Source organism: Poecilia latipinna, unplaced genomic scaffold (genome assembly GCF_001443285.1).
Source record: "Poecilia latipinna isolate Pla-1442-1.1 unplaced genomic scaffold, P_latipinna-1.0 Scaffold2960, whole genome shotgun sequence".
Lineage (NCBI taxonomy): Eukaryota > Metazoa > Chordata > Actinopteri > Cyprinodontiformes > Poeciliidae > Poecilia > Poecilia latipinna.
The window spans coordinates 18583-32198 of NW_015115576.1; the positions used below are offsets into that span (position 1 = coordinate 18583).

Sequence of the window (13616 nt, forward strand, 5' to 3'; positions counted from 1 at the left end):
CCCAAAAAGGTTTAAAAGAGTTTGGTGTTAAAAGTTTTTCCCTTTTTTTGGATAGAAAAAAAAAAAAAAAAAAAAAAAAAAAAAACCTCCATCAACCAGGGGTATGAATAGTTCTGACCCAAATTTTCCCTCAACTTGCAGTTCCCAGGTTCTGCCAGCAGGGCGCAGAACTGTCACTTTAATCCGTTGCTGACCACTTTATTAGGTACAGGTGTTCTAGTGCCGAACCTGAATCAGCCAATCAGAGCGCAGCATCTGAGCCAAGTTTTACAGAGCAGCAAGTTCAGTTTATAGGAAACTTTGAAAGATTCAAATCATGGCTGTTTAAGATACTCAGTCGACCCTCTGGTACCAAAAGCCGCTCAGCAGTTTAAACATTTTAATTCACAACAGATCTGGTCTCAGACTTCTGATTTTACATCTTTGCAGGTTAAATATCAAAGTTCTGCAGCTTCTGTTTGAAATCCACTGAATTTCAGGCCGTTAACCTGCAGAGACTCTTTGTCCCCGAAGACCCTGAACGCCTCATGCAGAACCAAGTCAGAACCAGCAGACTGGACCTTTTCACAGCCAGAGTCAACATTTATTGGATCATTAAAACACCATCTTACAGCCAACATCTATAAAAATATTTTCTATGTACAGCTGGTTCAGCCCAGCAGAGCTGCGGTCCAGTCAAAGTCCGAACATCTCCTGGGAGGCGTAGGTCATGTAGAGGAAGCCGTCGTCGTCCTGGTGCTCCTTGTACACCTGAGCCATGGTGAGCGACAGGCTGGCCAGGCCACTGCTGTCCACCAGCAGGTAGAAGGCCTGGCTGGGCAACAGCGCCATCCGGCTCCTGGAGGGGAAGCGCAGCCGTTACAGTCAAAGCCTCTTCTGGTTCCAGCTGCAAACCCAACCGGATCAGAACCAACTTTCATCACCTGACATTTCACTAAATAAGTTGGAGTCAGACAGCTCAGCCCAGCAGAAACTGGATCAGAACCAGACCCGGTTCAGATCGTTTGGGTTGTTGCACAACGCATTTCAGCCTCTACAGAACCGGGTCTGAATGCAACATTTAAGTTTCTTAAACTGGATCAATGGCAGAACCTTTGGACCAGCTGGTTCTGATCCAGAACATTACAGGGACGGTGCTGTGTTTGAGGCGCCGTTTCCTTCATATTTAAACCAGAGCTGAAGCTCCAAGCTGTCAGGATAAAATCCTCCGTTTACCAGGAACCAAACGAACCGGATCCCAGCCGGAACCACCAGCTGGTTCCCCTCCACCGTTAAACACCTGCTGCAAGCCAAACCGTCACCTGGACTGATGGCTCTTAAAGGGGCGGTACTGTGGACTGTCCAAAACGTTATTTAATTTGAGTTTCCATTTTAACGTTTTGAAATTGGGCCTCCATCCTTTAAAAGCTCCTGCTCCCTGAAGCTCCGCCCCCAGGAAGTCATCCCAACATGGCTCCTCTATTAACCCTTTAGTGTTTTTACCAGCGTTGCTCTGAGCAGCAGCTCAGCAGCCATTTGCTAATTGCGGCTGGCTAGTCTGAAGGAGCCGAGCGGGGAGGAGCTGTGCCTTGAAGGCGGGGCTAGGGCCACCCAGGTGTTTTAACAGCTGAACGGTTGCCATGGAGACCAACTGATTTCTCAAACAACGCAACAATCCAGGTTTGATTTAATGGAGGGACAAACAATACTGATTAACCCGATACCGGCCCTTTAAGGATAAAACCAGGTTCTATTGCAGAACAGAACCGGGCCTGACCCAGACCGGTTCTGTAGCTCAGGTAAACAGAACTCTGGAAGGAAACAGGTTGACAGCTGCAGAACTGAACCCAGAACCAGAGCGGTCCGATCCAGTCAGAGGATTGATTTATTGAGGCCCAGACGTCACCCAGAGGTCAGAACATGACCGGTTTGGGCTGACAGTACCAGAACCAGAACCAGGGACCAGTACCATGTGTACATGGAGTCAGACTAATGAGTGATTTTCAGGAGTTAGACGGATCCCTTCAGCTCTGAACCTCCACACCATCAGAACCAGGCTCCATCAGAACCGGCTGGGTTTCTGAAATGGTTCCAGAACCGGCTCCGCCTACCTGATGATGGTGACGAACTGGGTCATGGTGAGTTCGTGCGGAACCAGGAACTTGGTTTTGTCCAGAGGCGGAAGGAATTTCTCCTTCTCGTATCGCTCGATGATCACCTGAAGTTCAGGGAAACCAGGTGAGTCCAAACAGAATCAGCTCCAGAACCACAGCCGAACCGGACACTCACCGGGATCTTGTTCGGGAATTTGGACCGGATCCCCGCCACCTCCATCTTTCTGGTAGCTGCGGAGAGAAAACAGACTCCCAGTGAGTTTTTCCTTCAGACTTCTGGACCTCCGGTTCCGGTTCTGAGACCCACCGAAGCTCTTGCGCTGTTTGAAGGGTTTGTTCTGCTGCGCGGTTCGGTCCAAAGGAGCCATGCTGGGTCTGGACCGAACCGCTGCGCAGCCGCGTTTAAATACAGGCTGCGGCGCATCAGCTGATTAGCGCATGTCCGCAGACTGAGCGGATCGATGAGCCCCGCAGGGCCGGTCAGAGGCCAGCGGGGCCCCGGGGCGGGCGGGGCCCCAAGAGGCCGCTGGACAAGGCTTACAGGCGATAATTCCTGTGAAGTTTTTCTTTATTAAACCAGAAACTATAATTTAACTCATCATGAGCAGTTAAGTTATAGTTTCATCATTTCCTGTTTGCTTTAATTCACAACAGTTAGAATATCTGGATCCACTGGCGGCTTTACCTTTTAATAAATCTGTGACTTAAATTTGTGATTTTTATTTTATTTACTTGTATTTTAATTTAATTTATTTGTTTTACATGTGGACCTATTTGTGTCTTTAACAAATGATGAAACTGAACAGAACAAGACAAAAGAGTGAAGAGGAACCATATTCAGTCCAAAGAGCCGGAAACTCGGTTCTGGTCCCAATGAGACTCATAAAAATAATACGAAGCATTTTGGTAAAAATGTTAAAACTAAAACCAGAAAAGAATAAAAATAAGTAGAATGAGATAAGCAGAGATTTATATTCAGCAGAAGGTTTTTAAAAAACAAAAATAAAATTAAATAATAATTAATAGAACCAAATAATTGCATATTTTAGAAAGTATTTCAGCCAGGGTTTAANTTCCACCTTAACTCCACCTTAAAATAATGGATCCACCTTTAACATCACCTGTTTGTGATGGTGTTTAGTGACGCCAAAGTTTCTGAGGCCCAACAGAACCAGAACCTTCGGGGTGAGGAAGTTAGTATGTCATGTGAAGCATGTGGAGGATCTGGACCGGTACCAGAGAAGGCGGGATGGAGGTCCAGGTCCTGTAGCTCCTGGGACTGTCCTCCTCCTCCTCTGGTCCTCCATCTTCCTCCTCCTCCCTCTCCTCGCAGCAGCAGCAGCTCCTCAGCCAGCCGCTGGCCTCCGTGACGCAGCGGGAAAACTCCTCCATCTTCCCTCCACTCCGACTCATCTGCTGCTTCTTCCTCCTCATGACTCACAAGGATCAGGAGAAGCAACAACCCCCCCCCCCACACCTCCTTCAGGTCCCATGACCCCTTCAGGTCCCATGACCCCCCCCCTCCATCCTGGTCTCTGGGAACAACAGTCTCCATTCAGACTGAGATGCAGGGATCTGCTGCCCCCTGCTGGCTGCTCTGGTCCCAGCAGAGCTCAGCATCTCCTCCTAAAGCCTGAAGTGGACCGGATCTGCACCCGGTTCTGTTCTCAGATGTTCTGACCCCTCATCAGCTGCTACGTCAGCACCGGCATCGGACCGAGCCTTTCTATCACAGGAAGCAGCTGAACAAACCGGGCTGCTGGGAGCCGGTCCGACCCAGAACCCGGAGATTCTTCAGGGGAAGCAGTGAGACCACAGCTTTGACTAAGCACTTTATCAGAACCAGAACCTTCTGTTGGGTCGGGCTCAGGCTGCAGCAGAGCTACTCTGCAGCTTCAGGCCTTCAGGACTCTGGGCTGACTCCATCTGGTTCTGGTTCCGTCTCTCCAGCTGCAGCTCCTGACCCGGTTGGAGACAAATTCCTGGAAGATGATGGGTTGGTTGTCTGATCAGAACCAGAACCAGTCCAGACCGGGTTCTTTACTGTGGACCCGGCTGGTTAGATGTGCAGAGATCAATAAATCTGATGATTATTCTGGACCAAACCAGACCGGACCGAACTGGACCAAACCACCTGAAACTAAGTGAAGTGTTGGTTCTGGTTCTGAAACGGTTTCTGCGGTTTTTCTTGGTTCTGCAGACATAAATAAAAACGGCACAGCAGTTTATTTATCAGAACTCTTTATTGGGCCGGAACCGGGCCGATCTCAGGTTCACTCCGCTTTGCTCCTCCTCACAGCTCCAGGCAGCCGGTCCTGCAGTCTGCGGCGGCAACACCGTCAGGTATCACCATGGAAACGGTAACCAGGCGACGGAGAGCGGACTCACCTCAGCAGAACCTTCTCCAGTTTGGACCGAAGCAGAACCAGCTGCCGATCGATCTGAGTCTGAAATCACAGAGAACCGGGTCGGTTCGGGTAGAGGAGGAGGAGGAGGAGGAGGAGGAGGAGGAGGAGGAGGAGGATCAGGAGGAGGATCAGGAGGAAGAGGATCAGGAGGAGGAGGATCAGGAGGAGGAGGATCAGGAGGAGGAGGATGAAGAGGATCAGGAGGAGGAGGAGGATCAGGAGGAGGATCAGGAGGAGGATCAGGAGGAGGAGGAGGATCAGGAGGAGGATCAGGAGGAAGAGGAAGAGGATCAGGAGGAGGAGGATCAGGAGGAGGAGGATCAGGAGGAGGATGTACCTTCTTCTTCTGGTAGATCAGCGGCGCGGTGAAGAAAACGACATCGGCTGCAAACGGAACAATAATCAACGACCATATTAGGATAGCAGGGTGGAGCCAGTGGGTGGAGGCGCTAATCAGCGCCTCTAGTGGTAACTGTGGGTATTACAGTAGTAGTTGATCAGGAGATGGACCAGAACCAGAACCACTCACCCAGGATCAGAATGGTGACGCCGTTGAACAACGCACCGACGTAGGTCATCAGCCACATGATGACCGCCATCTGCAACAGAACCAGAACCCAGCTGAGACCGGGCCACCAGACCGAGTCCTGCCCTCTGACCGGACCGGGTCCTGCCCTTTGACCTTCAGCGAGTCCACCAGGTCCTCCACCAGCAGCAGCCTCCTGGTCTGGACGCTCAGCCAGTTCAGGCGGTTCCGGCACCGCTCGGCCAGCTGCCGGGCCGACTCCGGGGAAACGGAGATGTTCTGGTCCAGCTGAGACCTGACAGAGGACCGGGGATGGGGTTAAAGGTCAGGGAGTCCGGAGGCTGGGCGGTTCTGTCGCCTACCTGAAGGGGTGACCTTCGTGGGACTTCTGGACCGCCTGGATCACGGATTTATAAACTCTGTCGGCAGGAAGCAGAGTCGTCATGACATCACCGTGACATCATTCCTCAGCTGAACTCCACCCACCTGAAGGTGATGGTGACGCAGAGACAGGCCAGCAACAGGTAGGACACGACGCTGATGACCGACAGTGTCGCCATGGCAACAAGAACCATCAGAGACGAGATGAACGCCGCCAAGGACTTCCTGGGATCCCTCCAATAGACGAGATGCAGGGCTGGTGAGATTGGCAGAACATGAAGCATTATGGGTAGAACCTGGTTCTGATCAAATCGGAACCTAGATCTTCAGATCCGGTCCGGTTCTGGTCCAGTATAACACAGTTTCATCTTCAAACACATAAATCCAGAACATGGTGTCTTCCAGGTAGAACCTGACCAGATTCTCATCCTGACTGCCGTCCCATTTGGACTTGCTTATGAAAACTGGTTCTGAACTAGTCCAGAACCAGCAGAACTATAATTCTTCTTCCACTTGCTGATCAGACACAGGCTGATGGACGGGTTCTGACCCATCTCCTCTCTGGGGACTGCACTCGGCATCAATAAGCCATGAAGACCCGCAGAACCAAGACGGAGATGTGGTCCAACTGACCTCCAGAACACAAGATCTACCAGAACCAGAGGAAGGTGATTGGATCTACCAGAACCTCCAGGACCTGGTGGGTCGGGAACAACCTGCCTCTGTTCTCAGAGCTGATCCGATCAGGTGACCAACGCCACGCAGCAGATTAGCAGGTCCGAGGTCCAGTTGGAGGTTCTGAAGCAGCAGCTCGGTTCTGTTGCAGGCTGAGGTTCTGCAGAGTTCTACCCTGGATTTGGCTCAGTTTAATGTTCTGTACTGGTTTAATTGGCTATAACTGGGCATACAGACTGGATTAGTGACAGCCAATCAGCTCACTGAACACAGCTAGTCTCCATGGCAACCACACAGCAGCAGGTGTTCAGGTATGTCTTACCTGCCTGAAAGAGCTCCATGGGTGATGAAGAGGAGTGGTTGGGTGAAGAAGAGTCCTCCATCTTCTTCTTCTGCAGTTTCTCAGACTCCAAGAACACTTTAACAGCTCAGGGGGCGGGGCTTCAGTCTCATGACTGTCTGATTGGTGGTTGGGGGCGGGGCTTCAGTCTCATGACTGTCTGATTGGTGGTTGGGGGCGGGGCTTCAGTCTCATGACTGTCTGATTGGTGGCTGGGGGCGGGGCTTCAGTCTCATGACTATCTGATTGGTGGCTGGGGGCGGGGCTTCAGTCTCATGACTGTCTAATTGGTGGACTGAACACTCACACGTTTGAATGATAAACCTTTATTAACAGATCATTGCAGGAAGTAAACAGCTGAGGAACCAAAGCAGGTTGATCAGAAACCAATAGTCACTAATTAATAATCAATAATCATAGAGCTGCTACACAACAGAGTGAGTTCGTACAAAACATCAGAGAGCAAACAGGAAGTCAGTTGTCAGCAGGAGTTCTGGAGGCCGAGCGACTGGAAAGAGAGAGAGAGAAAAACCATTAAAGCCGTCATAGATTTATTGATTATAGATTATAGTTTCTGGATCCAGTGCTCTGCCTGAACCCAAGCTATTTAAAGGAAGCATTCCCACTGACTCCGCCCCTTCGTTAGACCGGTGGACAGGTTCCAGGTGCTTCTGACCTTTGAACCCTTGCTGTCTGAGAGGACTGAATACCAAGCTATGCTAAGGACTAAAGCAGCAGCTGCTGAGGCTGACCCTCATGACCCCCCCATGACCCCATGACCCTGCCCCTTCGGGGTCATGGACCCCCATGGCCTCCATGACCAGACATGAATATGCAGACGTCTCATTGGAAGCCGACTCCTACGGCGATCAATCCGATCGCCGTAAATTTATGTACTTTATCGTCTATACAATAAAATACCTAAATTGTTTTTCTTCATATCTTGAAATGGCAAATGCACATTGAATTATGAAATGTAAATATGTTTATAAATACATCCCTGTATAGGTATGTGCGTGTGTTCGTCAATGCCAATATAAAAATGATTGATAAAAATCAATGTATCAATTAAAAACATTGTGCTTTTAGTTCAGAAACCCAAAATAATGAAATATTCAGATCAAAAAGTTAGAAACATTTTTCTTTAGTGACCGTTTTATTCCCAGACATATGAGAGAGAGAGAGAGAGAGCATGAACTAAAAATAGAACGTGGTAGCAGATACGCCCCATCCAATATGGCAGACACTGTGACGTATTGCACGGGCCGACCCGCTCAATGAGGCATCTACGCATTCATGTCTATGGACAGGACCGTCCTCGATGACCTCTATGACCTCCATGACCCCTCGATGACCTCTATGACCTCCATGACCCCTCGATGACCTCCATGACTCCCCTCTGGTCTCACCTTCTGGCTCGAGATCCTGAATGAGACCGGCCCATGGATCCGGACCTGCAGAGACAGAACCGTAGGTCAAGGTGAACTCTGCACTGAGCGTGCTCAGAACAGCGACACCCACCTGCTGCGGCACTTTGACACTGACCGGGACCGGGACCTCCCAGGAGAACCGGACTGCAGCCTTCTGGGTGAACCGGACCTGGATCTTCTGGGTGAGCTGGACCTGGATCGCCGAGGAGAGGACCTGGATCTGATGACATCACAGGGTCAGAGCCCGGCGCCGTGGTTCTGGACCAGCGGGTCGACAGAACTCACCTCCTCCCTCGACTCCGGCTGCGACTCCGGCTCCGGGAATACCGCCTCCCCCGGGACCTGGACCGGGACCTGGACCGGGACCTGGACCGGGATCTAAAGCGGATCGCATCATGAGACCAGAGCGGACAGGTGGCGTGATCTCAGGCCGGCCGCGGCGTACCTGCTGCGGTGGCCGCGGCGGCCGTAGCGGTGGCAGTCATAGGCGTAGTGGCCTTTCTGTCCGCACTCGTAGCACTTGTCGTCGGGGTCAAACGGTCGCCGTGGCGGCGGCCTCTCATAGCGGGAACGCCGCGGCATCCCGTTGGACGGCTCCACCCGGACCCGGCTGCCGCAGATCACCCTGAAACACGCCGACAGCCGGTCAGTCTGACGCCACGCCCGGCTCACCTGTGCTCCTGGGCGGTACCCACTTCCCGTCCAGCCCTCGGACGGCGTCCTCAGCGTCCCTGGAGTCCTCGAATTCCACGAAGGCGAAGCCCGGTGGGTTCCTGGCGATCCAGACCGTTCTGAGAGGCCCGTAGTACCCGAAGGCCCGCTCCAGCTCGGCCTTCCCGGCGCCGGTCCCCAGGTTCCCCACGTAAACCTTGGACTCTGCAGACAGGAGGCAGCGTCAGGGGGCGGAGCCAGCAGCTCCAACAGCCAATCAGAGCACAGGAACATCCTACCACAGACGGAGGCGGGGCCAGAGCCAACAGAACCACCAACAGAACCGCAAACAGAACCGCCATTAGATCAGCCAACAGAACCACCAACAGAACCGCAAACGGAACCGCCAACAGAACCACCATCAGAACCTCCAACAGAACCTCCAACAGAACCGCAGTGTGTAATATGCTATAATAATTTGCTCTAACGTTATCCACTCCGTATAATAAATATGAAGGTATGTGCTGGTGGGCGGGCTCAGCTGCTCTCAGCATGTTGCTGTAATTTCCGGTGCGCCACAAGGGGGCAGCATCCTCTCACCTGTTGGCTACTTGCTGAACCAGACTCCGGTATATTTCCCGCTAATTTAACAACTTCCGCCTGTTAATCAAACCCATTGATCTACGCCTGTGATCACATGAAACAAACACCACGGACAACACCTTAGGACACGTGCAGCAGGTACAACAGTGACGTCACAGACGAATGTTAGCCGTTAACCCTACTTATAGCTCGCCAGCTGCGAAAACTCTCCGAAACTATCCAGTGAGAGGGTACCGGACGGTTCTACGGACCGGTACTGATTAAGAAGAAAGCCACAGCGGGTTACCTCCTCCGTAACGCCCGAAGCGGGACATTCTGACACCGGACGGTTCTGATCGGTCCGCGATCAGGTTAGCTCTGCTGCTAACTGCTCACTGATCCAGCGCCGGAAACAAAGAAGGCCTTTTCCGGTTGGATTTCAGCGTAAAAGTTTGGTTAGATTGAGCTTTTAATTATTATATATATGTAATCACATGATCTCACACACACACGCATATATAATTATTTTAATTTGAACGGTTTGTTGTTGCTCAGTTCCAGGAGTGTGTGCTATGGCTCTGCTTATTAAAAGTTCTGTTCTCTTTAAATCAGTTCATTAATTATGATTTCATCATCTGTCTGTACGGGGCTGTGGAGCCACTCGACTGGACAAACATCCCTTTTAATCGTCAGCTTCTCACAGAGCAAAGTTTTGATCTGCTAAGTATTCAGAGTGTGGTCTCAGTAAACTGAAGGACCAGTAGAACTTGCAGTCTGGTACCACAGGGTTCTGGTAGGAACATCTGGACCAGTCAGATCTCTGATAGAGCTGATTATTATGGCCTCTATATGTGACAAGTAGAATCTGAGATTATAATATGGATTAAAAGGGAGCCAATGAAGGGAAGCTTCATCAGGAGAAATATTTCTGTTTTTAGTTTTCATCAGAACTCTGCTGCAGTGTTTGGACCAGCTGAAGTAATCCTGGCCTGCTATGATGGAGCTGCAACCATGAAGTCGCCTTTTCATCCCCTCTGGGACTTGAGCTCAGAGTTCAGGGATTATTAGGGCTTTTGCTGTTTCCGTTTGCAAAAACAATACATTGTTGCCATGGTTACAGACAAGTTTGGTAGGGGAAGGTTTTTGAATGAGAATCTCAAATACTGAGGAGGTTGAATGCTGAACTAAAGACCTGGGCTGATATTATCTTTGGACCTAAAGAGGAACGATCAACACACAGCTTCAGTTATTACAACTAAAAACCAGCGATCAGCCCGAAACCTGGGAGCAGTGATGGACTCTGACCTGAACCTTCAGAGCCACATAAAGGCCCGGTCCCAGTGCTCAGCGGCCTACGGCCCTGTGAAGAGTGGCTTAGTCCCATCAGGGGTCAGGGGTCAGAACGGCCCTGGGTCGCAGCTTCACATCCAACATGGCGGACTGGTCACTGTTTGGCTTTCTGCTGCTAAAAAGATCAACTTCAGCAAAACAGATTATTTGAAATGTTCAGTAAAAATATTTCTGCTGGAGAAATGTGTTCAGTTGTGACTTGTTGAAAACAGAAAACTCAATATAATCCCTCATGTTCAGGGAAACCAGCATTATTTAATACTTTACTTTGGAAAACTGATTGTATTCTGTATTTTTGCGACAGCTCGCTCATATTTCCAAGATATTAAAATGTTTTAATAATTTATCAGTCTATTTGACTAATAGAGACAGGATTTATTTTTACCCATAAAACCATCTGTTTTATACAAGTTAGTTTGGTATAAAGTGGAGCTAATAAAGATCAAGTTCAGGACAATATGCCATAAATAAAAATTAATAAAAATGTCTGATGCTACATGTGAAAAATAAAAAGACTAGTTGAACTAAAATGTCCTTTTTAAGAGAAACTATGGATGTTGTGACTTTATGAACCAAAACTGTTACAATAATTCATCAGTTTTCTCCTCTAGCCTGAGAAAAAAACATGTTTAAAAATCATGATGACGATAAGAACCAAGCAGCTTTCTATTCCACCCCCACAAAAAGATATTCATTTCATAATTATATATGAAGTTTTCCCTGCAACGACTTTCTACAGAAGAAATTAAAAATAAATATCAGTTCCTGCGTTTTGTGATGAGATTTTCAGACAATAAACATTTTTTAAATTGACTTCATTAAAGTTTTTAGAAAGATTTTCAAAAGTGGATATTACACCAGAAATCTATTCTATATTTAAGTTTTAATATAATAAAATTTGGTCTTCTAACAGGGATGAAGAGTTAAATTATGATACATTTAATCCTCTGGTTAGTTAAAAATCACCTCCATTTTTAAAGTGAAATCATTTTATTTTACAGAGTGCTTAAACGTTGCAACATCACAAAAGCCCAATATTTAAACCAACATGTTAATATCTTAAGATCTGAAATTTGTTTTGCATTTGCAACATTTTCTTTTATTTTCCTCAGTTTGTGACCATTATTTTTATTTCTTCTTTTTCCTGTTCAGTTTATCATATCAAACTTTTTTATTACTAATGTGTCTTGTCATATTTTCTTTGAATTTTCTATAAAGTAAGTAAACTTTATTTATATAGCACCTTTCAGACATAAACATCACAAAGTGCTTTACAACAAAGGAAACGTCAATAATAAAAGAATCTAAAATGAACAAAATGAACCAAAAGCCCGTCTGAAGTCTTGAGACTTTTTAAATGCGTCGGTCGACTCGGAGCAGCTTTGATGGAGGGAGACGTTCCAGAGCCTCGGGGCTCCACCTGGACGGACAGAGAGGCTGCAGAAGGTCCAATTTATATTTGGGAGCCTCACCATGAAGTGCTTTAAAAGTTAACACCAAATTTTAAAGTGAGTCCTACAATACACCGTGAGCCAGAGCAGAGAGGCCAGAACCGGAGTTATGTGATCTGTTCTGTGGGTTCTGGTTCAAAGCCCGGCTGCAGCCATGGAGGATTCACTCAGAGCCACTAAAAGGCCGTTACAGAAGTCTGAACGAGAAGAAATAAAAATGGACAGACTTTCTAACTCATCATGTGATAAAATGGCTCGCAGCTTCGAAATATTCCTTAAATGGTCAAATCAGTTGCCAACTAACAGTTTGCAATGATTGTCCAATGACAGAACGCCCAGATTTCTGAGGCTATTTTTGTTCCAAGGGTTTAAAAACCCAAGATGCTTCCTGATTTCCGTGATTTTATCACCAGGAGCTACGATAAGCGTCTCGGTCCTGCCTGAAGTGGTTGTCATTCAGCCAGATTTTAGTGTCAAACAGGCAGTTACTGAGTTCAGTCAATTTAGAAAATTCAGTTTATAAAGACAGAAAAAACAATAAAACATTTCCATAAATCCGCCTTTTAACTCAAAATGTCACATGCAGCAATGAATTGTGGGTAATGCACTTCGCCAAAGTCCGTAAAAATGCGGACTTCACGTAAGAACAGAAATAGGACCCAAAATGGGCAAAAGGCGGATGTGGAGAATGTGGGACACACTGCGACCTTTAACCTTCAACATGAAAGAGGAAGGGAGAGGATTGGGACCGGGCCGAAGCCGGTTCCACAGGGTTCTACTAGCAGCTGCAGAACATTCAGGACCAGAGGACGAAAGTCTGAGACCAGAGAAACTCATCCAGGATTTAGGGGTTTGATTCCTGCAGCAGGTCAGACTGAGACCAGAAGCTGCAGCTGGAGATCTGACTAGAACCAGGAGGGTAGAGACACCACCCGGTTCTACTTCACCGGGTTCTATAGTCCTTCACTAGAACAGACTTTAAATACTGTTGTTAGTTTATAAATCACTGAACAGTTTAGGACCACAACACATTAAAGATCTGCTGTTGTTGCATCAACCTTCCAGACCTCTCAGGTTCTGGTTCTGATCGGTATCTAGAACCAGAACCAAACATGGAGAAGCAGCAAAATTGCTGAAACACCGAGTGCTTTAAATCTAGACTAGAAGCCCACCTGGTTAGTCGCCTTTGAAACATAATTGATTAAGAACGATGGTACTTGACTAAATGTAATATTTCAACTGTTGATTCTTTGTTGCATGACTGTGTTTTTATGATGTAAAGCACTTTGAAAAGCCTTGTTGCTGAAATATGATATACAAATAAAATCTGATTGATTGATGAGCCAACAGGCTGCAGGTGTGAGTGGAGGAAGAGGAGAAACTAACCTGTCTAGAGCAGATTTAAGGTTCACCACATCAGGGCGCCTGCAGGTTATCGGAGGGCAGCACTGAAGTATCGCTGCTCCTGACCTGCAAGGGCACAATGCTCATGAAACCAGCACAAACCTAAACCACAGCGCGTAATGCGCATGGCCCACTGAAACAGCTGACACTTTTATAAATTTTTATTCATTTATTTTTCCACAAATTATGCTAAATAAGAAGACATGATGTGGACCGGGAGGAGGAAGGAGATTCCCAGGTTCCGGTGGCTCTGAGACGTCCAGAGGAGGAGAAGCAACAATGTCTGCTTCATTTCTACTCTTTGGTCAACATTTCCACTGTTTAA

The 13616-nt window shown here is 48.0% G+C and overlaps 3 protein-coding genes across 6 annotated transcripts; all 3 read right to left on the minus strand.

The window, feature by feature from the left end:
• Positions 1-561: 561 nt before the first annotated feature.
• map1lc3c (microtubule-associated protein 1 light chain 3 gamma) lies at positions 562-2511 on the minus strand. The gene is made up of 4 exons (XM_015022229.1): positions 2401-2511; positions 2269-2324; positions 2091-2197; positions 562-838 (listed from the first exon to the last, which is right to left on the minus strand). The coding sequence occupies exons 1-4, from the start codon at positions 2459-2461 to the stop codon at positions 676-678; spliced, it is 387 nt and encodes a 128-aa protein (XP_014877715.1). The 5' UTR covers positions 2462-2511; the 3' UTR covers positions 562-675.
• Positions 2512-4317: 1806 nt separating this feature from the next.
• On the minus strand, positions 4318-6638 carry LOC106939716 (reticulon-3-like). The gene is made up of 8 exons (XM_015022225.1): positions 6406-6638; positions 5514-5664; positions 5390-5446; positions 5184-5322; positions 5031-5100; positions 4839-4885; positions 4482-4540; positions 4318-4415 (listed from the first exon to the last, which is right to left on the minus strand). Exons 1-8 carry the CDS (start codon positions 6464-6466, stop codon positions 4367-4369), a joined length of 633 nt encoding a protein of 210 aa, XP_014877711.1. The 5' UTR covers positions 6467-6638; the 3' UTR covers positions 4318-4366.
• Positions 6639-6733: 95 nt separating this feature from the next.
• LOC106939715 (serine/arginine-rich splicing factor 7) lies at positions 6734-9534 on the minus strand. Of its 4 annotated transcripts, none has more exons than XM_015022222.1 (7): positions 9394-9534; positions 8549-8729; positions 8299-8478; positions 8139-8231; positions 7969-8073; positions 7833-7877; positions 6734-6931 (listed from the first exon to the last, which is right to left on the minus strand). In XM_015022222.1, the coding sequence occupies exons 1-7, from the start codon at positions 9419-9421 to the stop codon at positions 6898-6900; spliced, it is 666 nt and encodes a 221-aa protein (XP_014877708.1). In that variant the 5' UTR covers positions 9422-9534; the 3' UTR covers positions 6734-6897. The 4 variants fall into 4 exon arrangements, with proteins under 4 accessions (XP_014877708.1, XP_014877707.1, XP_014877709.1 ...); XM_015022221.1 differs by having other exon boundaries at positions 7945-8073; positions 9394-9532; XM_015022223.1 differs by lacking the exon at positions 6734-6931 and adding an exon at positions 7555-7758 and having other exon boundaries at positions 7808-7877; positions 7945-8073; positions 9394-9533.
• Positions 9535-13616: the final 4082 nt, after the last annotated feature.